The sequence below is a fragment of the Clytia hemisphaerica genome, unplaced genomic scaffold (assembly GCF_902728285.1).
Source record: "Clytia hemisphaerica strain Z4C2 unplaced genomic scaffold, Clytia hemisphaerica genome assembly, whole genome shotgun sequence".
NCBI lineage: Eukaryota > Metazoa > Cnidaria > Hydrozoa > Leptothecata > Clytiidae > Clytia > Clytia hemisphaerica.
Genome location: NW_027104020.1, coordinates 274,257 through 296,981, shown reverse-complemented (window position 1 = coordinate 296,981; position 22,725 = coordinate 274,257). Strand labels below are relative to the sequence as shown.

At 35.2% G+C, this 22,725-nt stretch overlaps 2 protein-coding genes across 2 annotated transcripts; both read right to left on the bottom strand.

The window, feature by feature from the left end:
• Positions 1-1,313: 1,313 nt before the first annotated feature.
• Positions 1,314-22,424, bottom strand: LOC136811445 (uncharacterized). Its single transcript, XM_067068050.1, has 9 exons — positions 22,283-22,424; positions 6,587-6,814; positions 5,632-5,881; positions 5,136-5,429; positions 3,976-4,212; positions 2,717-3,042; positions 2,418-2,477; positions 2,239-2,295; positions 1,314-1,960 (listed from the first exon to the last, which is right to left on the bottom strand). Exons 4-9 carry the CDS (start codon positions 5,144-5,146, stop codon positions 1,701-1,703), a joined length of 951 nt encoding a protein of 316 aa, XP_066924151.1. The 5' UTR covers positions 5,147-5,429; positions 5,632-5,881; positions 6,587-6,814; positions 22,283-22,424; the 3' UTR covers positions 1,314-1,700.
• On the bottom strand, positions 18,167-19,272 carry LOC136811541 (uncharacterized). The gene is made up of 2 exons (XM_067068163.1): positions 18,846-19,272; positions 18,167-18,492 (listed from the first exon to the last, which is right to left on the bottom strand). The coding sequence occupies exons 1-2, from the start codon at positions 19,168-19,170 to the stop codon at positions 18,167-18,169; spliced, it is 651 nt and encodes a 216-aa protein (XP_066924264.1). The 5' UTR covers positions 19,171-19,272.
• Positions 22,425-22,725: the final 301 nt, after the last annotated feature.

Below are 22,725 nucleotides of genomic sequence, written 5' to 3'. Positions count from 1 at the left end.
CACATAAGTGTGTCAAAATGTTCATTGAAAGTCCAGCATAACTCTCTGTAGGCATGAAAACTTTTTGCGTGCATATTTTTATTCACATAGACTAGATGACAATGAGCAATGAGCTGGCTTCTTGACCGAAGGAAGGCTGTTATGAGTGGCGGGTGTCAGATGAGAATGTGCGTCTCCAGAAGTTAGGTCCAGTTCATTATAATGCACATTTCCATCTCTGTTACATCATGTTGTGCTTGGAAATATCTCAGTTGCATTTAAATCCACTACAAAACATTATGTGAGCCACCAAAAAGCACACACCGCCTCTCACCGCCTATGATGCTCCTCAAAACAAAATGGCGGCAACTTAAATGTTTTTCGTAGAAATCCAGCAACATAACCAATGTACAGCAACTTTATGGCTTCTGTAGAGTCTATTCTTCATTTAAACAAATCATTTCCATCAAAGAAATTAAGTTTTGATCTAAAACCTGCCAAGAAATCTGCAGAATCATGCTAACAGCTTGCTTTTCAGCTTGTTTTGATGTGTTACACTACTGAAGCTACCATCTTTAATTTTAAGGATGACGTAATGCCACGGAAAATAATATTTTGACGCTCGAAAAGGGCGTAAAAAGAGCTTTCTTTTGGTGTATCACATTGCTATGTTTCGGCCGAGATTGAAAAAATAAGTCCTTAGCAACGGGATTTTTTCCGTTGCTAGGGCGATTTTTCAAGCACCCAGCAGGACAAAAATGCTCACTGCGACCTGAAAAATAAAGATATCTCTCTGAAATTTCCAGGAGATGTTCAGAAAGACCTAAGGATCTCAAAACACCCAAAAACCAAAATTCGACAATTTTTTCGATGATTTTCCATTTCTCGGTAGACTACCACCTTAATGGATTTAATTTTTTTCGTCGAAAATTCTGAAACACTGTTCAAATTTAAAGATTGATGGACCGACGACAATAGCTGGTCCAAACAATAACTTCAAGGAAAATCTAATGTTCAGTGACAGAGAGGAGTACTTTTTTTCATGTAGTAGTAACTATTTCCTAGAAAAAATATACTCTAAGGAATATCGGGAAATATGTACTGGGAGTACCTTTTTACTTTTAAATTTTGAAAAGTCTCTTATGGAATGAAAAATGGATTTAAGATTTAGGGCTAAAATGCAATAAATAAAATTTGCATTAAGAGATAAATATTTCGAAAAAAGAAGTAACTGGAATTTAGTAGGTTTTCTTTTGAACAACCACACAACAGACATTCGCTTGGTCGAACTTTCCTCTCTTCTCTTTGAAGTCCGTAATAACAAACGCCTGAGGAATATTATTTACTTCGTTCCATTTCTTTCAATGTCTCTTTAGCTTTTTAAAATATTTACATTACTCGATATAATATAATGGAAATAAAAATTACAATAAAAAAATCAAACACATTGAACCATCCTGACAAGATAAAACTACAAAAAATGATGCATTGACAACAATCCTCAAAAAGAAAAACCAATTCCTACCGATGGACAAAACAACGAAATATAGAAACTAAATAGCTTTGAATATATAATGACAATGTTGTTCAACAAACAGCCCCGAAATGCCGGATACAATCCATCCACTTCGAATCAACCATCCTTTTTCTAATAAAATGAATATTTACTATCACAGAAATTTGAAAGATCGAAAGTTAGTTCATCGAGATACACATAGTCCTCATTGTAGAAGGTCAGCGTCATTTTGAACGAGCTCGGCCGCTACGCTTTCTTCTCCTACCACGGTGGTCGTCTCATCGCATTTTTCGACGACGTCTTCCTCTTCTTCTCCGGCCCCGGTCCGGATGTTGAGTATTTTAGAGTATTGTTGTTGTGTGAGAAGCATCAAGGCTTGCTGCAACTGAACGATCAACGAATCTTTCTGGCGCGATGAATGATCTAATTGCTCGTGTAGAACTTTGATCTCTTTACTCATGTTAGCTGAAAAAGAAAAAGAAATCAAATTTCGAATCGGTGAATCGATCAGGTCTTCACAAAAAATAAGCCACGCAAAAAGAAGGTTCGATATTGCCAATGGATACAAAGGATCAAAACTCTGATCCTTTAGAGAGTCCATTTTTACGGAAAAGGTGATATGTAGAAAAACTAAATCTTTGAGAGACTGTTTTAAACCTTTCGTTGAAACGTTTGGTACACCCTTAAAGGAGACTCATGAAAGGTAAAAAACGACCCATACACAATGTGCCTAATGAACTTACTGACGAGTCCGTTCAGCGCATCCACTTTCTCACAAAGTTGACGAAGTTTCATGTTATCTATGGAACAAAAAAGATCAACATTTTCCGTATTAATTCTAATCACAACGAAGATTGACAAAATAGATGGTTAGAAAAATCGGTTTCTTTAGACTTCTTTCTAAAAAAGAAGAGAACCTTACCGGAGACGTTGATGTTTGAAGCCATTCCGCTGGTACTCGTTCTGTTAACCATTGAAACACCTGAAGAAAAATCATGATGTGTAATCAATGGCTCAACTTCACTATATTTCATATTATATCACACCACGTGCGAAAATCACCCCTTAAGGTCCAAACAATCGCAATTTTCCAAGTATGTAATACACACTTACGGACGAAGAATTGAGAAAAATGCATAGCTAGATCGGGAAGGAAGCGTTTACATTACATTATTTACAATACAAGCAACCTTTACTGATCAACACAATATGGCATATTACCTGAAATATCGAGTGTGGTGTTGAAGGAAGCGCTCGCTTCGTCCTCATTTTGACTTTCATTCATATCGATGTCCGTAAAATCACCACAAAAATCTTCCTCTGTGAACACGGGTAAATCGACGTCCGCGTAATTCGGTAGCAACGTCACCCCGTTCACTATTCGACCGTCATGCGTCTTTTTGATCTCCGTGCTCGGGAAGGCCAAATTAAAGACGCGGTTGATTTTCGATTGGTTGGTGGTCTGTAAACCTTTACGTAATACGATATTGATGGGATGGTATTTTTCCACGTGTTGTTCCTCACACTCTATGATAATCTTCTTCACCCTATGTATTGTTTAGAACAAACAAAATGGTTAAGCTCCGTTTTTAAGTGCTGTGATCATAGTCAGATCGGTTTGAAGTAAATCTTTCTAATACAATACCGAATTAAGACAGAAAACTAACTTCCCCTTCAATACACTCTTCTCGAGATGCATAAATGTATTGTTGTCCTCGTTTTCAAACAGATTTCATTGCTATGAAATTACATTTTCACAACGATAATTGTGTTGTTTACACCTCATGAGACATTTTGAATTTCAAGTACTTTTGTTTCAGAGTTAATGTTTGCCTTTTGGGAATTTAAATTGGTTTAGATGTATAATTTTTCATAGCAATGAAATCTGTTTGAAAACGAGGACAACAATAAATTTATGCATCTGGAGAAGAGTGTATTGTCGAATCCATATCCCTTCCCCGAGCTTTTCTTTGCCTGGCTTGAGTACCTTTCCTCCAATAAGCGCCGCCCTTTAATAAGCGCCGCACCTAAAATTTGAATTTCGAAATGAGTGCCGCCCTCTAATAGCACTGCACCTTCAAATGCGACGAAAATCAGAGAAAATGAGATTTTAATACTTTTACTCGAATTGTATAGTTTTCTTATTGCAATAGTCATCTACAGAAAGTTCTAGATAGCTTTGTTTACAATTCTTGTTACTCATATGATATTTTAGAAATTTTACTGTTCGTTGAAAAAAATTTGGTTTTCTCGTACGTTACTTACCCCCAAATTTTATAGCAAGAACTCTTTTTCTAAGGATACCCAACCAACCGATCGAATTCGAAGATAAGGCAAAAACTTCAGAAACCTGAAATCTGAAATATTGAAATAAGCGCCGCCCTCTTATAAGCGCCGCACCTAAAGTCACGAAAATTAAATAAAGGCCAGTCGCTTATTAGAGGGAATACGGCATTTATAATTAACAATCTAGTGCTTACCACTCGACAGCTTTCTCTACCCAAGGCTCTTTAGGACGAAACTGTTCTTTGATTTCCACACCTCCAACGTACGCTACGCCTTCACGCTTGCGATAGACGATGGCAGGGAAGGCTTTGCGAAGGAACTTCAAGCATCCTTTCTCACTGATGTCTTCTTGTAGTTTGGCGATCATCATACAACGAATGTCGCTCAATCGTTCGCGATGACGTTCCATTATCTGAATCGTGTTACGTAACCTGAAAAGCAGATAATATTCACATTGTTTACATGGTAGGTTTTATCAGTTATAGGCGGAAAAACAAAATGTCACCCGCTATAGGAATGATTCGTGATTCTGCAAATATTTAGCTGGCCATTTGAAGAAGAAGCACGTCAATGATAATTCGTAAACACACCTTCCGGTAGGTGTGGGGGTTTTTCACAACACTGACAGAAATGCACTCTCTTCATTCAATTAGCCCTTTGAGTGAAAGATTTACCACTTCGAACTTGGCAGTGCTTAGCTGAAACACAAAGTTACAAATTTTTTCTAGTTAAAAAATAGTTAGGTATAAGAATGATAGCTATAGGGTTGTTTTTCTTTTTAGGCTCAAAAATTGTAAATGATCAAAACCAATAAACCCTCCAGTACAAAGCATCAATGGTATTTTTTATAGCTTTATAGGTTTTAATGTTTGGAAATATAATCAAGCATTCAGGTGGAAATTGAACCCTTTTCCTCTTGATTTTTTTTGCAAGTTAACACCAGAAATTCAAGAAATACCGGTAGTGGGTTTTCCATTTCATGCAACAAAATCTTTTAAATGTGACAATTTCTTGTTGTAGTATGTCCAATGCTTCAAAAATACATTTTATGAAAGTTTATGAGCTCCTATAGCAATCTTTTGATGAAATCTGACAATGAAATGTACTGTTTGAGAAAACCCCAGGTAACTTTACTAGTGCAACACACCAAAATTAAAAGTATAGGTTTGAAAGTATAAGCAGAGTATGTATTCATAAATTAGGTAGAAAAACCTTCCTTGTTTTTCCGTACGAATTATCATTAATGTCATGAGTCTGATCAAAGTACTTCCAATAACGAACCTTTTCCTTAGAATCATCTAGCAGAAGACTAGAATTTCTTAAGAGAGTGATAATGTTGAAAAATAAGACGCACCATAAGACCATTTCTTTTTCTTCTTCAGTGATGGGTGGTAAGACACGTAGGTTGCTTTCTTCTTCTTGCTTTCTGTAACTTGAATTTCATCACGATCCACGTGTTCACGCAGTTGGATGTCACAGTAATACGCTGTGCGGTCGAACGTTTTTCGCTGGATGCTTGGGAAAACACATTTGACGGCAGCCAAACACTCCTCTACGCCCACTTTAACCAATGTACTGAATGAGTGCAGCAAAAATCAACGAGCATTTTTCTCTACCATTCTCGTGACGCTTCACATTTTGTCTCAACCTGGAAATTCAAAAAGCTTCGAGTACTGGCATACTGTACAAATGAAATCGATTAATTTGAAAACTTTTTTTTCTTTCCGATAATCACCATTCGGTCATCAAACCAAAGGCACTTGACATTTAGAATAGCTGCATTACCAAACAAATAATAAACTCATTTTAACCTGTTTTAACCCCTTTTCACTAAAAAAAAAAGGACTTACCATGCACAAGCAGCTTCCAGCCAAGCAACTCTCTGTCGCTCTTCTTCAGTCATGACTTTCTCTGGCAAAGTGATTCCACAAATACCATCTCAACCGATCTGATCGACGTACATACACTTCAGGAAATGCTTTTCGAAGGTATGTACCAATCAAACTACTCCTCTGGAATCCGATTTCCTTGTTTGCAATATCTGATACAGTACTGACAGAAATGCTCCCATATTTATCTTCTTTGAATCGTGTTTTCAACCTGGCAGAAACAGTGGATGCATGTGAAAGTGCTGTGGTGGAATACCAAAACTGAGAATTTTCGAGAGAAAACATGAATTGAAATCTACACTGGTTGTACAAAGCAGCAGTGTGATTTGAATCTAGAAGCTTAGGTGAAAGCTTATAGATACTTTTACGGGCAGAAACTTTTGCGGGCAGAAACCTTTGCGATAGCGAAAAGTTGCGAAATTTCGCGGATTTAAGTTTCGCGATTTTTACTTTTAGAAAATTTGCAGAGGAAACTTTTAGCGTTTTTTGTGTCAATTTAGCTGCAATAACTTTCGCGAGTGGCTGGGGAAAGTGAATGAAAATTACGTCAAATCTCATTTCTTTCTTAGATCGAACGAGTGATATGCTAATAAATGAAAAATAAAACTATTTGCACTTCTTCCTCCCATTCCGAATCCTAGTCACTGCAATAATATCGATAATGTCGACTCTCCTCGGCTTTTAAAACTTGGAAAAAACTTTCGCGATTTTTAGGAAAATCTCATTTTTCGCGAAATTAACTTTCGCGAATTTCTTGGTTAATTTATTACCTGGCAGAAACTTTCGCGAAAAAATGCCAAAAGTGCCAAAAACGCGAAAGTTTCTTCCCTTAAAGTATATTTGCATAAAATGTTATCATAACATTTTTCAGAATAAAATAAAATTATTGAGTGGATTAGAAACATAAATGTTTTACCAATCAACAACTCTGTCTTCTGTTGTAATGTAATTATTCATTTGCTTCCCAAGTAATAATCTCTTCCTGGTCATTGCTCTGTTGTGCTTGAAGATCAGGGAATGCATTGACAAGACATTCATGAACAGTGGCAGCAGAAGCACCAGGGTAGGTTTTCAGCATTGATACTGTTGTGAATGAGTGAGACTTTCACTGCTTCCTTCTTTCAATTCCAGAATAGCTTTCAATCTAAAATAGAAAACAATGTAATATGTGAAAACTGCTACAACCATCTACAGATAAAAAGGAACACCTCTGAAAATTCTACTCACTTGGAAAACACCTTTTCTCTTAAAATAAGGAAAATGACATTCTTGTCATATGGTGAGAAAAAGTCACATAAATACCTACAATCAAGGTCATAATATTTGAGAAAAAAGGGAAATACACCGGGAAGTTTTTGAACCACAAGCGATTTGTAAGTGCTCTAAAGTAGGTTGGAAGGGTAGAGTTTTAACTCTGAGTTTTAACATGAGACTTAAGACTTAGGACCTTAGGATCTTAGCATTCAAAAGTTCAAAAATAGTCCAATAAGGCTCAGAATATAGCCTGTAAGTCTGCCAACCCCTCCCGAATTGAAATATTCGATGAAATTAAAGAGACAGCCCAAAATCGACTTTCTCGCCGGAACTTTAAATCTTGAAAAACGTTAAAATAACCAAAATTATCAAAATATTATGACCTTGATTGTCTTTGAAAATAAAAAATGCCAAATTCTGCTCTGCTGGGGGTCTAATTTCAAACTTAAGGCATATTTTCCGGTTAAAAATATCCCTTTCTTCGATTTAACAGTCAAAAACTTTTAAAAAATGGAAAATTTTCTCAATTATTGGCATTTTTGGATTTCCATAAACGGGACCTTATCAAAAAGTGAAATATTTCACCAAAAACTGATTTTGACCTAATGAAAATGCCTCAAAATGGTCGGAAAAGGGTTATTTTTCAAATTTTTGGGGTTTTCTCCTAATTTTAGACCCCCCGCAGAGCAGAAATCGGCATTTTTAATTTTCAAAGACAATCAAGGTCATAATATTTGAGAAAAAAGGGAAATACACCGGGAAGTTTTTGAACCACAAGCGATTTGTAAGTGCTCTAAAGTAGGTTGGAAGGGTAGAGTTTTAACTCTGAGTTTTAACATGAGACTTAAGACTTAGGACCTTAGGATCTTAGCATTCAAAAGTTCAAAAATAGTCCAATAAGGCTCAGAATATAGCCTGTAAGTCTGCCAACCCCTCCCGAATTGAAATATTCGATGAAATTAAAGAGATAGCCCAAAATCGACTTTCTCGCCGGAACTTTAAATCTTAAAAAACGTTAAAATAACCAAAATTATCAAAATATTATGACCTTGATTGTAAAGTGTGTATATTTTTGGGGTTACTAATTTTTTTCCAAGAAACATGTTTCGTGAATACTCAGTTTTGCAAATGCCACTGTCTGGAATTTTTAATGTGTATTAAATTTCGTGATTTACAGTATGATATAAGATAAAAATGTTAGAAAGTTCTCCGCAGAAATTTCTCACACATGAAAGAGAGTGTTGTGGTGGATGATAAAGTGAATAAAGTGATAAAGTGATATAGTTCACAACAACATATTTTTCATTATTTTTTCCCATACTTGTTGAATGAGACTGCTGACAGCTTCTAGCCCCAAAACATTGTCAATTTAGTAAGTAAGTATATTTTATTTGTGTAGCATTAGTATATTAGTATCTCAAACTGATAGGGAGACAACCCCTTGTTTAGATGGGATTGATAAAATTTCACAAGAATGACTTTCCTGCAAGACCTATTCTTTCCATGCCAGGATCTGCGGGATTAACAAATAATGAGTGTGTAACTTGCCGCATGACGTCAAAAGCTCTATCGTTTTGCCACTAATATGGTCTTCTTTGTTCCAGACATTCGCATGTGTTCCACTACAGATTTTTTTCATATTTCGATTTAAAAGCCTACTTGGTGCGAAAGAAAAATTGTGTATTTTTTAATTTGCTGTTCATTAACTCAAATCAAATGACTTTGGAGGTTCGGTGAAATGGTGGCTGAATTGCCGTCCCATGTTTTTTTCTGTTCTATGGTACCGTTGTTTTGTATAAGATTCCCACTTCCACACTAAGATTCCTTTGCCACTTTTCTAGAGGGAAAAAACCAGGACTTTGGGCAGTTGAAGAAAAATGAGCCAAACACTTTCCAAACGAATCTTAAAAGTTGTGCCGGTTATCCCAGAAAAAAAACCAAACAGATTCTGGAAAAGTGACAAGAATCTGAGTGTGGAAATAGGGATCTCATACAAAACAACAGTACCGAACTAGAGACAGTACTGAATTAGAGACAATATTTTCCATATATAGTCTTGTATATTTTTCCAAAGTTAGCTTTGTACTTTTTTTATTTTAACCTTTTGAATCAATATAACGTTAAAACAACAAAAGCCTTTTAGAAATTTGTTCTTAAAGACAAGGCATATTCTGTTTTCATGCCATTAAAAAATTCCACAAAGACGGAGTACACACATCAAACTTTTAAAACACCCTGAAAGCAATAATTATGACGTCACACATTCTTACCCGTGCAAGAAAATATCAAAACTGGACAAGGTCAAATGCAACACGTTAGTAAAAGCAGCTGTAAATCAGGGGGGTTCAGATCAATGCTTTAAATCGATCATTTGGCTGTTCTATTCCCAGGAGAATAATTTTTACAGTCAGCCAAATAAGGTTCATTTTTGTACCTTCACTGGTGATTTTTCAGCTTGAGTTTATGTCTAATGTTATGGTTTTTTCAAGAAACATAGGATATATGGAATCTAAAGTCCGAACAATGGTCATTGTTTTGCATTGTTCTTAACAATGTCTTCGCATGCGCACACTTCGTCGGCGCGAATTCTAGCGGGAAGTTCAAAATGGCGATTTTCTTACACTGATTAGTTCCTCCACTTTTTTTGGTGACGCGGGAATTTTTTCATATTTTGATTGATTTCATCGCATTGGAAAACCCAGTGAGGCTTTATTTCAAAGATTGTCTACCCCTTTGGGGTTTCCCTTTGAAATTTGACAGATTGGACTCGTTTATCCAAAATTATTCAAATTTGTTTTTGTGGTAGTTGCACGAGGAGACACAAGTTAGAGAGAACTCAGGTGAGTTTTGATTTTTCAATATCTTCTGAAATACATTTCCTTTTTTTATGATTTTTTCTGTGGCCACTCATGAATATAGCTAGAACACACTTATATCAGTTTAATTTGCAGGAACTTACAGGATTTTGGAGAAATTGGCTATTATTTTGGTCTGTAATTTAGGGGTGATCTGCACATTGCCTGAGCTTTTCTCTTTTAAATACATCCTGGTCATATAATACAAGACTCTAAGGATCAAGAATTATTCTGAAAGGTACTCACTTGATTCTGGTTTCATTTTCTAAAAGATTTACTTTGGATTCAAAGTAATGTTCTATTTGAATAATTTGCTAAAAATGGCCACGTTTGTTATAATTTTATTGTAAAATGTCTTCTGAAAAGAGACATTTTTTTCTCAACAAAGCCAATTCTATTAGCTGTTCCTAATTTGAGAAGAGCTTTTCTGAGTGAGGACAAAGCAGTGAGCAATTATTGCCCTTGCCCAATCCAATAGCAACCATTTAACTTGTTTTTCTTTATGAGTTTCTAGGGTAGCCGCCAGGTTCGGGCTCGACTATTTCCATGAGAAAACCAGGTTATACCCAACAGCTAGCTTGACTTGAAAGTGACTTCTAATGTCAAAATAATAACAAAAATTACTTATTGCAAAAATTTTGGTTACATATAATTTTATTTTTAAATTACCTCTGTAAAATTGATTTGCTTTTATTTTGATCTTTCAGAATGGCCGAAAACCATAATGCTAAGTTGCAAAGGATTTGCAGAATATGTTGTATGGTGATCAAAACCGATAAATCTTACACCGAAAAAAGACCTATCACCGACTTTACAACCGAGATGAAAGCATTGTTTGACATTGATGTGTTGAGTGATATTCATGCCCCGCCTTATCTTTGTGGAAATTGTAAGAGAAAGCTTGAACTCAAGAGAAAACATCCGCAATACTCAACTGAAACTGAATTGTTTAATTTTCTGGAACATCGTGATGAATGTGATGTTTGCAAAAGATTGGTACCAATACGCTTTAGTTTAAAGACAGTTGCACCCTCACTTCCTAAATTCGAGAAAATTGGTAATGATTATGGCTTCCTTAAATTGAGGACTGATGAAGACTTTCTAGTACTCTCAAAACCAGTAAATCTAGAAAACACAGTTAAAATATATTAACTGTCAAATTGATCCTAGTTGTCAATGGAAGGTGTTTGTCAATAATAGACAGCTTGCAGCTCAACATGAACTTTACCAAAAGTTTGGTTCGGTATTGTCGATGAAAAATGCTAATGAATTTTTCGAAATGTTGGCATTGTACAATGTATGTGAGGGTAATACAAGATATCAGGAACTTGTCAAGAAAAAAGTTGATAAAGGAAGTGATCTCACATTTCTCGACAAGCAAGGAAAAGTTGCTGCTTGCATCGAAGCACCTGGATTCAACCAAATCCATCCAGACAAGCTTACAATCCGCCATGTAAACTGTGAATTGATTTCCAAAGACAATATTAAATGTAAAGTTTGTGCAGACTATGGACGTAAAATTTTATCTTCCATGTCCAGCAGGGCTCAAAAACTTCCAACGACTAACCACCCAAACACTCCAAATATTTATCTCACTCGTCAACAATTGGAAAACAAAGCCAAAACATTGCAAAGGGATAAAAGAGAACTGCAAAATGAAATTAGACGCTTGAAGACTAAAGTAAAAAAGCTTATGACTAATGAAGCTGTGGCATTGCCTGATGAATGGAAAGAAGTCATTCCAGCTGTTTTTGAAAGTAATGATGCAGGTTTTTTTCCAGCTGACACACCCCAAGGAATTTTATGGGAACAACAACAAAAATATGCATCCTTGAAAGATAAAAGGGGAATGCGCTGGCATCCTTTAATCATTCGATGGGCAATCAGTATCTTCTTGAAATCTCCAGGTATGTTTACAGATCAAGCTTGAAAAAAAAATACATAGAATCTACAGTATTTTGAATTTTGAAAACATCAAATCCATTGCAATTTTTTTAGAATAACTATGGAAACTAATGATTTACATCCCAGTGAGAATAAAGGGGCTTACTTCTGATATTAAAAACAGAATGACCTAAGCATAGACCTTTTTAATAGGGAGAGTGCCAAATTTTTAGGGGCCTTTGTAGGATGGCACCAACATTTACCAAAAAAATTGGAGGGAGTGGGAATGATGGATGATGGGTGGGATCAAAATTTTGGTCAATTTAGTCATATACAAATGACTACAGGCTGTTTTAAATTAAAAGTATGTACCAGCAAATCAAAAATGTGCATCATGTTAAATAAAATGCTAGTTATTGTTATATTGTGGAATTGTTTGCTTGTGTTTGGTGATGCATTTAGAGCGAGTTCTTCTAAACAAATTTTTGCTGCAAAAAAGGGGGAATTAGTATAATGGGGGGATGAAATAAACATAGGGGGATCAAATCCCAATGCAAACTATGCTTAGCTCTACAAAGCTCAAAAAATTGACCTATCAAATTTTATTTGAAGATGTTCATTGTAAGCGTTTGTTTATTTTCAGCTACTTACAGGCATCTCAAAGCTGGAGCATTTCTCAACCTACCCAGTGAAACAACGCTGAATGCCTACAGCCAGTTTTGCAGCACGAATACCGGTTTTGATGTTAAAAAGATAGAGCAACTCCTGAAAGAAATTAAGATAGACGATTGCAAGGATTATGAAAAGAATGTTGCTCTGGCATTTGATGAAATGCATATCAAATCGGGACTAGTGTATGACAAGGGATCAGGGAAGTTGATTGGGTTTACAGACCTTGGTGACATCAACACTGAAATCGAAAAATTTGAGCAGCAGTTTGCTGGCAGCCAAGAGCGTCCATTATCCACACAAATATTGTGCTTTATGGTGAGAGGTATATACACCCACCTCAATTATCCGATTGGCTTCTTTGGTACCAACGGTTGTCGAAGTGATCAGATCTATAATTGTGCCTGGGAAGCAGTCAGAGTGCTTGAAGCAGTTGGCCTCAATGTCAGGGCATTCATTAGTGATGGGGCATCAAGCAATCGAACATTTTATGCTATCCACCAATTGCCTGATTCTAGTGATCAAGATGCTGAGAGCAACATCCACAAGGATGGTACCCTTTATTGGTGCTGGAATCGGTTCAATGTTGCTAATAAAATATATTTCTTTTGTGATGTCCCGCATTTGATCAAAACAGCTAGAAACAATTTGGAGAACTCGCATGCACATCTATGTTCACGAATGCTAACAGTAAGTAGCACTCGTTACTTTTTATATGTTCACTAATATTCTGTACTTTCTATTTGATCTCTGCAAGGTTTTGATGACTGTTAGATATCATAATCACCAGTCTTTAAGTTTTGAATCCAGCTACACCATCTTAGTCGAATTTTGTAGCATCATCCATAGTTTGGAAACATTTCAAACAAAGTCAAAATTTCGTTACTTTTGATTGTTAAGGGATTTTTTGAATTTTAATAGGTTTACCCTACTACACAATGGGGAAATTTTGTGCTCATAATTATATAGATAACTTTTATTTAGCTTGATGGTTACGAATTGAGCTGGCAGCATATTATCGCAGTCTATGAGCAAGATCTCATCCCAGATACTAAAGACGAAGATGGTGTGGCTATGAGGAAGTTGTACAAGCTAAGCAATGAACATATTCATTTGTCACCAAGATTAAGAATGAGAGTGAACCTTGCAGCCCAGGTTAGTCATAAATTTAAAATTTTGGGAGGATATACTTATTAGCGTTTATCGATTCAGAGTCTTCTCATTTTTAGTGGAATCTCAAAATATCTTGAAACATTATTTAAACTCAAGCCTTACTTCATTCAGATATTATTGACTTTGTTTGTGATAAACTTTCATCCAAAAAGGATCTTTTTATATGGGAATTAAATCTCTTGTGTATAATACTAAGTTAAAAAGTTTTTACTTTGTACAGGTTTTGAGCAACAGCGTTGCACTAGCACTTGATAAACAGAATCTTCAGTCCACAACCTCGACTCGGAAATACATTCGAAAAATGGATCGATTCTTTGATTGTTTAAACGGTTGGTCACTCTTCATTGGACAGAGAAGAAACAAAGACGATTTAAAACCTTATTTTGAAGTTACAGACAAAAGATTTAAGGTATTCATTTACGCTATTAATTGTATTTTTATCTGATATTCCTGATTGCTTATTTTCTTAGCTATCATACTTAAGGAAAGCCTACCATAGTATTAGATTCTGGTGATATCTTTAGTTTTCATATAATTTATAATACCTTAAGGGAACTAATTTTTGCAGGAACTAAATTTTGCGGATTTAGGCCTGTTTAGGCCCAAAAATTAAGTTCCCGCAAAATTTTTAAAATGCGAAAACAAAGGCTGAATAATTCACAGTACGGCTCTAATTTTCTTTCAAGTGAGAAATCCGCAAAATTAAGTTCCCGCAAATATTTAATATTAAAACTTGAACTGCGAATCGCAAAAATTGGTTCCCGCAAAAATTAGTTCCCGCAAAAAATAGCTCCCTTAAGTTAAGTTTCTCTGTATTTTAGTTTCTCGAAGATGAGTTATTGGATTTTTTTTCGGATTGGGAAAAACAAGTCGAAAACCTGAAAGGTGTTCCTGAAGAGGTCAAACCAAAACTGATGATCAGCCGCCAAACGACCAATGGAATAAGAATAACAGGTAAGAAACGTTGGATAAGATTAACTTTGATATCTTGTATGTAGGTAAAGACATTTCCTGACATTGTGATGTTATTTTTAACGTGAATCAATAAGATATTTGATAGTGGATGCAATATCACATTTTTCCACTGAAATTCATTTCATTCATATCTACATTTTTCTTCTTTTTTAGTTCACTCATTCTGTTCACTTGCAAAGCATTTGCTGACGGAATTCCCTGAAACCTACATACTACCTGACAAGTTTAACCAGGTATTATCTTTAATAATATTCTATTGCTCTTTTTTTGCTTTCGTTCTTGTATTTTAATGAATAAATATACTATGAAGCTGTCCAGCTCATCATCGAATCGGAATTGAACCACATATCAGTTTTACTACAGACTTGATTTTTGATCCGGCAATTGAATGGCTAAAATTACTTAAGAAAAGATTTTATTTAAATATTCTTTGATTTTTAGGATCCAGTAGAAGAGAATTTCTCCAAACAACGAATGCGTTGTGGTGGCTCCGATAACCCGACCATGCTACAATATTCTCAAAACGAAACGAAAGAACGAAAGATTATGCTGTTAAAGTCGGACATTTTACGTGTTGTCACTGCTAACACTAGAGGACGTATTCAGCCAGTGCAGTCAGCCGATTACGATTTAAATGAACCCTTGCCAAAGAGGAAAAAGTAACTTTATGGTGGATGTCGTTGATTCATTTTTTTGAGCTCTGAATTATGTCTTCAGTTTATAAATTGGTGATTGCCAAATCGAGGCTCATACCTAGTGAGATACTGTTCTTAGTATATAGAATTTTTAGAGTCTATATTTGTTCAGGGTTTTTTATGCAAGTTCGTGCTTATTTCCCATCTAGAAGGATTTACATAATCGATCCACTATAAAATTATGCGTCGTTTTTTAGGGAAATTTAGCTTTATACTTTAGGTGCATATTTTTTGCTCCACTATTTTTATTATACATTCACTAGATTGAAAAGATAATTCCTTTTAAGAAGGGAAGACTAATTTGCATTTTTGTCTAGTTTATTTTTCGCTCCTAAAGTATCTAATCCGGGTAATTTTTTTCAAGCTGATTTTTTTGCGAGTTTCATTTCCCGAGCACTAAAAATGAAAATCTTTGGCAAAAATTATGACTTCACACCATACACGAAGATTAAATTATGATACAAAATATCATCCTAATTAATTCACTTAAGCTATGTAATTGATTTGTGTTTGATTTGTTAATTAAAGTGGTGGTAGTAATTTCTAATATAACTTTTCGACGACACAAATCCCATTAATTTTGACAGAATACCTCTAAAAATATCGCGAAAAGATTCTAGCTCTGTCGACATTTATTTGATTGTCTTTGCATAATGGACTCTTCCAGAAAAAATTCGTTCATGGGGGGTGGAGGATATATTATTTTGTCTTTGATCTACCCCTGGACATTTCGATTTTATACCCCCTGGACAAGCATCAAATTGACCCCCTGGACACAAATATTCACCCCATGGACATAGCAGTTTTTCAGGTTTTTTTTCTCAATACCCCCTGGACAAGATTTCCTTCACCCCCCCCCCCCCCCCCCCATGAATAGTTTTTTCTGGAAGAGTTCATTGGTATTCACTTAAATTATGCCGCGTAAATAATTATCGTTAAAAATGGTTTTGGCGCCCCGTGTTGAGAATAATTATCTAGCCTGAAGCAGCCAAAAAAAGCAAGCAAACGGGAGGCTAGCTTCAACTTGCTTAATGCAGAGGAAACCCCTAGATTTTTAATAAGATTTCAACTTGCTTAGCTTTTAGGATTTGCGGTGGAGGGATACAAACAATAAAATCTCTTCTGCTCAGAGAAAATGGTTTGTTTTGAGTGTAAAGGGAAAACCATTAGTAGATAGCTCGGCACACACGATTTCAATGTTCTAAAATTATACATATATGATGGGATAACCCAATCACCCCCGTTCAAGAAAGACACAATCCAAGTAGAAATAAAACTTTTCAGGATAGAGGGTTTGTGATCTCTTCTCTGGCTGTCCCCGATTTTTTATCTGAATGATACATTTCTTAATGTTTATAGCAGTACACTGTACTGTTAGTAGAGTTCAATTGTGCACTATTAAGTTCATAGTCAATCAGTCTATTTTGAATTATAGCAATGCCAAAAAGCAAAGGTGTAGAGAATTAATTTTCCAGAAGTGTTTTTGTCTTATAATTAATCAATGAATGAAAAATACACTAATGGCATTTTACAAAAACTATAATATGAAAAAAAATAAGATGAAGATAAGATGATATTACTTTCCAAGTAATGAAATTGTCAGGCTTTAATTTAATAAATTAGTCAAATAAAGTTCAAAATCAAGAGCTGTACTATGAGTAAATCATGATCTCATCCTACCCATTTTTTAAGAAAGGCTAATAAAAGAAGGCAGCTAAAATAACATCAAGATGCAATAGAAGACAAAAATATTCAAAAATCCATAATATAAAAATATTGAACCTGAAAGCTGTTCACAAACAAAAGAAATTTATGGAAACGATGCTTCAAATAAAAATAAACACCTTCAGGTTAAATGGCAGGTTGGCTTAATCAAAAAATGTTAAAATTCAATAAATCAAAATTTATAAAAATGGTAAAAATCAACATAAATAAAATAAATAAAAAACTGTATGCTAACAAAAATAAATTTATCAAAATTGTGCTCAGAATAAAAATACTTACACTCAGGTGGAATAGGTTTGTTTGTGCGTGAAAGCAAAAATGTTAAAATGCAAAAATTAAAATGTATGAAAATGGTAAAGATCAAGTTACAGTACACACAAATGAAATAAATAAAATCTATAAAATCAATTTATCAAAATGGTGTTTAGAATAAAAATTTATAAATAAGGTTGTTTGAAGTATATAATTTTTACTTTTTTGTAGCGAGTAGTTTTCTTATACCAGGCTCTCCAGCTTCACTGACTGTTTCTGATTTTTCTGAATTTTTCTTTGGCATTCAACTTTCGAATGTTCAATACTGACTTGATGAATCCGTTTATCCTTAAATTGATCCACTTTCCAATAATTTTTGATCTTATTTTTGATTTAATGTTTTCATTAGGTATATCCATGGTAAGCTTTTGCCAGCATCTTTCAACATTCAAATTGGCACTAAATTCAGTTCTCAGCATTTCACGAATATCATCTCCTTTATAATTTGCAAGAAACTTTTGATGCAGAAGCTTTTTTGTTGACAATTCAATATGTTTAATAAAATGAAAAAAATCATCAACAGCATAAATCAAACTTCCTCTATTCACACAGCTTGTACCCAAGCAAGGGTAAAGTGGTCCTCGTCTATATTGTCATCAAATTCATCCTCAAAATCTTTGTAGCCCCAGCTTTTAAGCACCTCCATGGTAGCTTTACCATCTAATGTCTTATCATTTCTCAGTGACTTTTTTAACGAAAATAGTAAATATCCACACACGTATCGGATAGTTTGGAGTTCAGACCCTGTTACACTAACATAGATCTCTTTGTTGCTTGTATCAGGAAGAAAGAACTCCCTTCTTATCTTTAGTAACTGCTCAAGGATTTTTGAGGTGACGAAATTAAAAAGCATTCTTGTTTGATCAAGATCACTCCCTACCAATGCTAGGAATAACTTCCAATTATTTATATGTTCATCTGCAAAACACTGTTTGTTGAAAAGCTTGAATAAGTTTATGTGGTAAGGTTTTGACACACTCTCTTCTTTTTCAATTTTTCATGCATTGCTTTGATGAATCCTTCCACAAATATTTTGGCGTTTTCGTTACTTGATAGCGGAATGAGTTTTGAAGCCAACAAAGCTGCACTTTTGCCAGGCTCTCTGATCATGAAGAAAGGGTCATCAGCAGCAGATTTTAACGATGTTTCCAATATGTTGACGGACGAATTTAAGAATTTTTCCTTCAACAACACAGCTGGTGTTTTTTTCTTTGGTGCAATAGGTTTTTTGGGCTTTCCACTTGCTGCCGTTGGCTTCTTTGAAGACTGTGCTTTTGATCCTAAAAACATGAAAAGTTGAAAAAATGAGGTTCAAACTCTCGTTTCTTTAACACCCATGATGAAAAGGGCTATACTCAGGCATAAAATAGAACAGTCTCAGAAGGGCGGGAATGAGCAACAAAATCTACATATATATCCAGAGTTTGCTTTAATAATGCCATTTTTTATTTCTCGAAAAAAAAAAGCTATTACATAAAACAAGCTTCTATCTACCAAAAAAATGTGGTGAATCAAGTTTTAAATGAAGTTGAAAAACAAACAACCATTTGGCATTATAATCAAATCTATAAAACTCAACGTTGAATTTTATTTCACTGGAATTTATAATGATCAAAATAATTTTGGCGGTTACCTTTGCATGTTTTTTTGTGTGTCTTTATTCCCCTTTCTCTGAAGTATTCTTTCTGACAAAGGTCACATTTAAATAATGGTTTAGAGTCTGAGACGTCTGACTCTGACTGAGGAAGTATAGTTTGCAATGTTTCCTCGTTGACAAAAACAATCGTGGGAACAGTGTCCATTGTAGTTTCATCCTCAACGTCACTTATGTCTTCCTCGTGAATAAAGGATACTGGAACTGCAGCCTCTTTTTCAAACAAATCAACTGTCTGGATATCTTCAACTTCTTCAAATACAGGCGATAATTCATCGAAATCCAACTCAACAGGGCCAGCCATGATTTAGATTTCTTTGATTTGTTATATAAAACTTTCTTCCTCGTTCGTTTTGGTAGAAATCTTTGTTTATGTTTTGATAAAATTTCTCACGGAACCGAAGGAAACCCGGGGTAATATAATTTCAGCAATTTTCATTGGCTAATGGGGAACAATCAAATATTTTGGCGCGTTAATATAAACTTATAAGTGGACCGCGCTTTTTATTGTTCTCTGATTCAACTAACAATTGCCGACGAAGTCGAGTGCAAAATATAACAATCGCTATTGTTTAGAAAAGATTCCATATATCCTATGTTTCTTGGTTTTTTGAAGGGCTTGTTCTAAGAGTTGATGAGCAAATATAATTATTTTTAGTCTTCAAGAGAAGCAAATTTAATTTTTTTTCTACAAGATTACACTTTAATATAATGCCAATTATGCACGTAAGTTTTATATTAATACTTTCTTTTTGCATATGTTTTGCATACTTTCTAAGGGAATCTCACCATGGCAATTTGGCCACCATAATTTTTGCATACCATTCAATATGGCGGATAGAAAGGTGAAAAGGTCTATTCTCCGTCCATCATACCGTATTTTGGTCTATTTCGACATCTGTCTTCTAATTTCGACACCCTTCTTTAGAGATAGGAATAATATGAAAGTTGGAATTGGTGATTGAAAAACTTAGATTTATCTGTAAGGGAACCACTAAGCAAAGAAAAATAATTTCGACCTTTTCTTTATTTTTCAGCTCTACTCTAGATCTAGAAAAGGGTGTCAAATTTAGACGAGAGAGGGATGTCGACATTAGACCAAGTTAGAGTACCCTGCCAGTTGGCGACCAAAATTTTTTGATTCAAATTTTTCACTTACATTTTACTTTTTTGATTCAAATTTTTCACTTACATTTTACTTTTTTGAAAATCCTTTGCAACCAACGATTGACCAACGATTACACAACTTTTAACATGCTCTTCGTGTTTGTTTTGATTTTTTATTTGATTTATTTATTTCTTAGAATAAAAAACTTTCAAAGCGAGCGGTACTAGTGCCCAGTTCCCGACCAACGTAGCAGTCTGCGACAGATCACTAAAAAGAGAAAATCAGCGCTCTACTTGCAGGTAAGGTCATATAAATTGATCAGGATGATAAAAAAACTTTTTTCTAAAGTTTGTTTTTGTGTTGTTTATGGAGAGTCTTCTCCAGAGGTTTGTTTTTGTATGACTTTTTTGGGTTCAAAGACGTTCGGTCGCCAACTAGACCGGTCGCCAACTGGGCAGGGGACTCTACGGTAGCAACTATCTGGTCTTTTTAAAATATTTATAGATAAACCTTCTGAATGAGCTGTTTAAAAAACTACCTGTACCTAATTTGCAACCGCAACCCGATATAGTATGTACCGTCAACTGCTCTAACTTGGGACTATCTGACAAAACATGTGACGGTAATAATTCGGCTACCATTCCATTCACCGAGCATCCAAAGTCATTTGATTTGATTTAATAGACCTTTTTTTAAAGAGGCAGCCATGTTGAATAATTATGTATATACTCCAGCATAAAAACAATGAGACAGCCATGCATAATTACTGTATCATGCATAATTTAAAAATTATGCATCAGTCTGGGAAATCCTCTCAATTGCACGCTATGTTCCGAGGGCGTAAGAGCGTAATTGCATGGCCCCGGTTGAATTTGCTTAGGGATTTCAAGGGGTTCAGAATTCTCTAATTCAGGCGAAGGCATGGTTTAACGGGCAATCCATTTTTACGGAATCTTCTTCTACGATAAATTTTGAGTAAAACTGCCCTAGGCTTTTGAAATTCAACAGAGCTTTCGGAAGGAATTACGTGTCAAAAATATAGGAAATTTTAAAGCGTGCAATTACACGCTTTACCGCAAAAGCCGTCACCCGTCAATCTTGCTTAACGCTTACCACCTGTTTCAGAACAATTTTGATAAGCGTGTAATTACACGCTTAAAAATTCTGCCATTTTGATAACCGTGCAATTGCGCGCTTACGGCCTCGGAACATAAGCGTGCAATTGAGAGGATTTCCTAGACTGTGCATGGCTGTATTATTGTTTTTAAGCTGGAGTACATAATTATTCAACATGGCAACCTCTTTAAAAAAAGGTCTATGAAATACCGTAAGTTGGTCTAATGTCGACACCGGTCTTCTAATTTCGACATCCTTCTTTATAGATAGGAATAATAAGAAGGTCGAAATCACTGGTAGACTAAAGATTTTTTCCTATCATCGCACTATATCAAAGTCAATCAGTGATTCCGACGTTCCTCAGTTTCTATTGTTCCTATCTCTAAAGAAGGGTGTCGAAATTAGAAGACGGATGTCTACATTAGACCATCTTACGGTACACGATTTCTCTTTTACACCGGAGTAGTACAGTCAGGGAAATCCCTCAATTGCGGTAGTAATATCTTACTGCAATTGCGGTATAAACATCACTTTTGAATTTTTCATATACCGCAATTGCAGTATATTCAAGAAACAGAATTCAAGATACAAGGAGAAAACAGGCAATTTTTGTACATAATTGGTCATATCTTTTGAACGCACAGACAAAATATTTTTTCCGTAGATCAGATTCTTTTAATAAAGAAAAGCTATCTTAACGTACGATTTTTTACAGTCGATGTTTGTTTATCTTAGTCGACCAGCACTATATGTAGCTGTTATAAGCCTTTGTAGGCTAATCACGAATGAAAACTACCGCAATTGCAGTATACCGCAATTGAGGGATTTCCCTGACTGTAGTAGTCAGGCTTTTAAATGGAATTATGAAAAAAATCCGTAGTGGAATTCATGCAAGTGTCTGTGTGCACTCTAAACTATACTATAAGAGGAGCGAAGAAGTATGATTGACAAACTTGGTGGAGTTAGCAAAACAAATTTGTTGTCAAAGAGATTTAAGAGTAAGTGAAAATACAGGCCAGATATAAACTTTTGACCAATCATCCCAAGCAAGTTAGAGCAGTTGATGGTAGTAACTTACCCAGAGTGTTGGTCTTTTTCTGCTATTATGAATTGGCAATACTGAAAGTTTTATGGTGGAAATGACTGACTCTTAATTCAATAGGTCAATTGTTTAAGTATAAAATTAACTTACGTCTTGATTATTGAATCAGTGGAGTTCTCTTCAGCTTCAACGATTATTTCTTGCAAGGCAGAGGATCCTTCGTCAAAGGTTTGATCTGTGGTACTTTCCTCAGCCATGGTGTTGTTGTTTTGATCTCGCTCATCTAAGCCCGGAGGAAGAAAAGTGCGGTTCAGCCCAGCCCTCCCGGTTCAGTCCCCTTGCTCGATCGCGTTCCGAAAAAGTTTGGGTTGCAGAGTATATTACGGAAATAACTTTATAAAAGCTTATTTTTTATTTTTTGGGCTTTTCTATGTTGTTATGAGTATCATTATTCATGCAGTACTCAGAAAATCTTATGCATTAACCATAAACTTTTTCTCAAAAATCATAAAAATGACAGAAATGACACCGAATTACAGGAATTATGAGCACGATTCCCCACGATCTTGAGTCACTTTTTCCGTCCGCGATAA

Excerpts from the sequence above, each read along its gene's own strand:
- LOC136811541 (XM_067068163.1), bottom strand. The coding sequence starts at position 19,170 with ATGGCTGGCCCTGTTGAGTTGGATTTCGATGAATTATCGCCTGTATTT. Across the intron at positions 18,493-18,845 it reads ACACAAAAAAACATGCAAAG|GATCAAAAGCACAGTCTTCA; the intron begins GTAACCGCCAAA and ends TCATGTTTTTAG.
- LOC136811445 (XM_067068050.1), bottom strand. Across the intron at positions 2,478-2,716 it reads CACCACACTCGATATTTCAG|GTGTTTCAATGGTTAACAGA; the intron begins GTAATATGCCAT and ends ATTTTTCTTCAG. Across the intron at positions 1,961-2,238 it reads TGCGCTGAACGGACTCGTCA|CTAACATGAGTAAAGAGATC; the intron begins GTAAGTTCATTA and ends TTTCTTTTTCAG.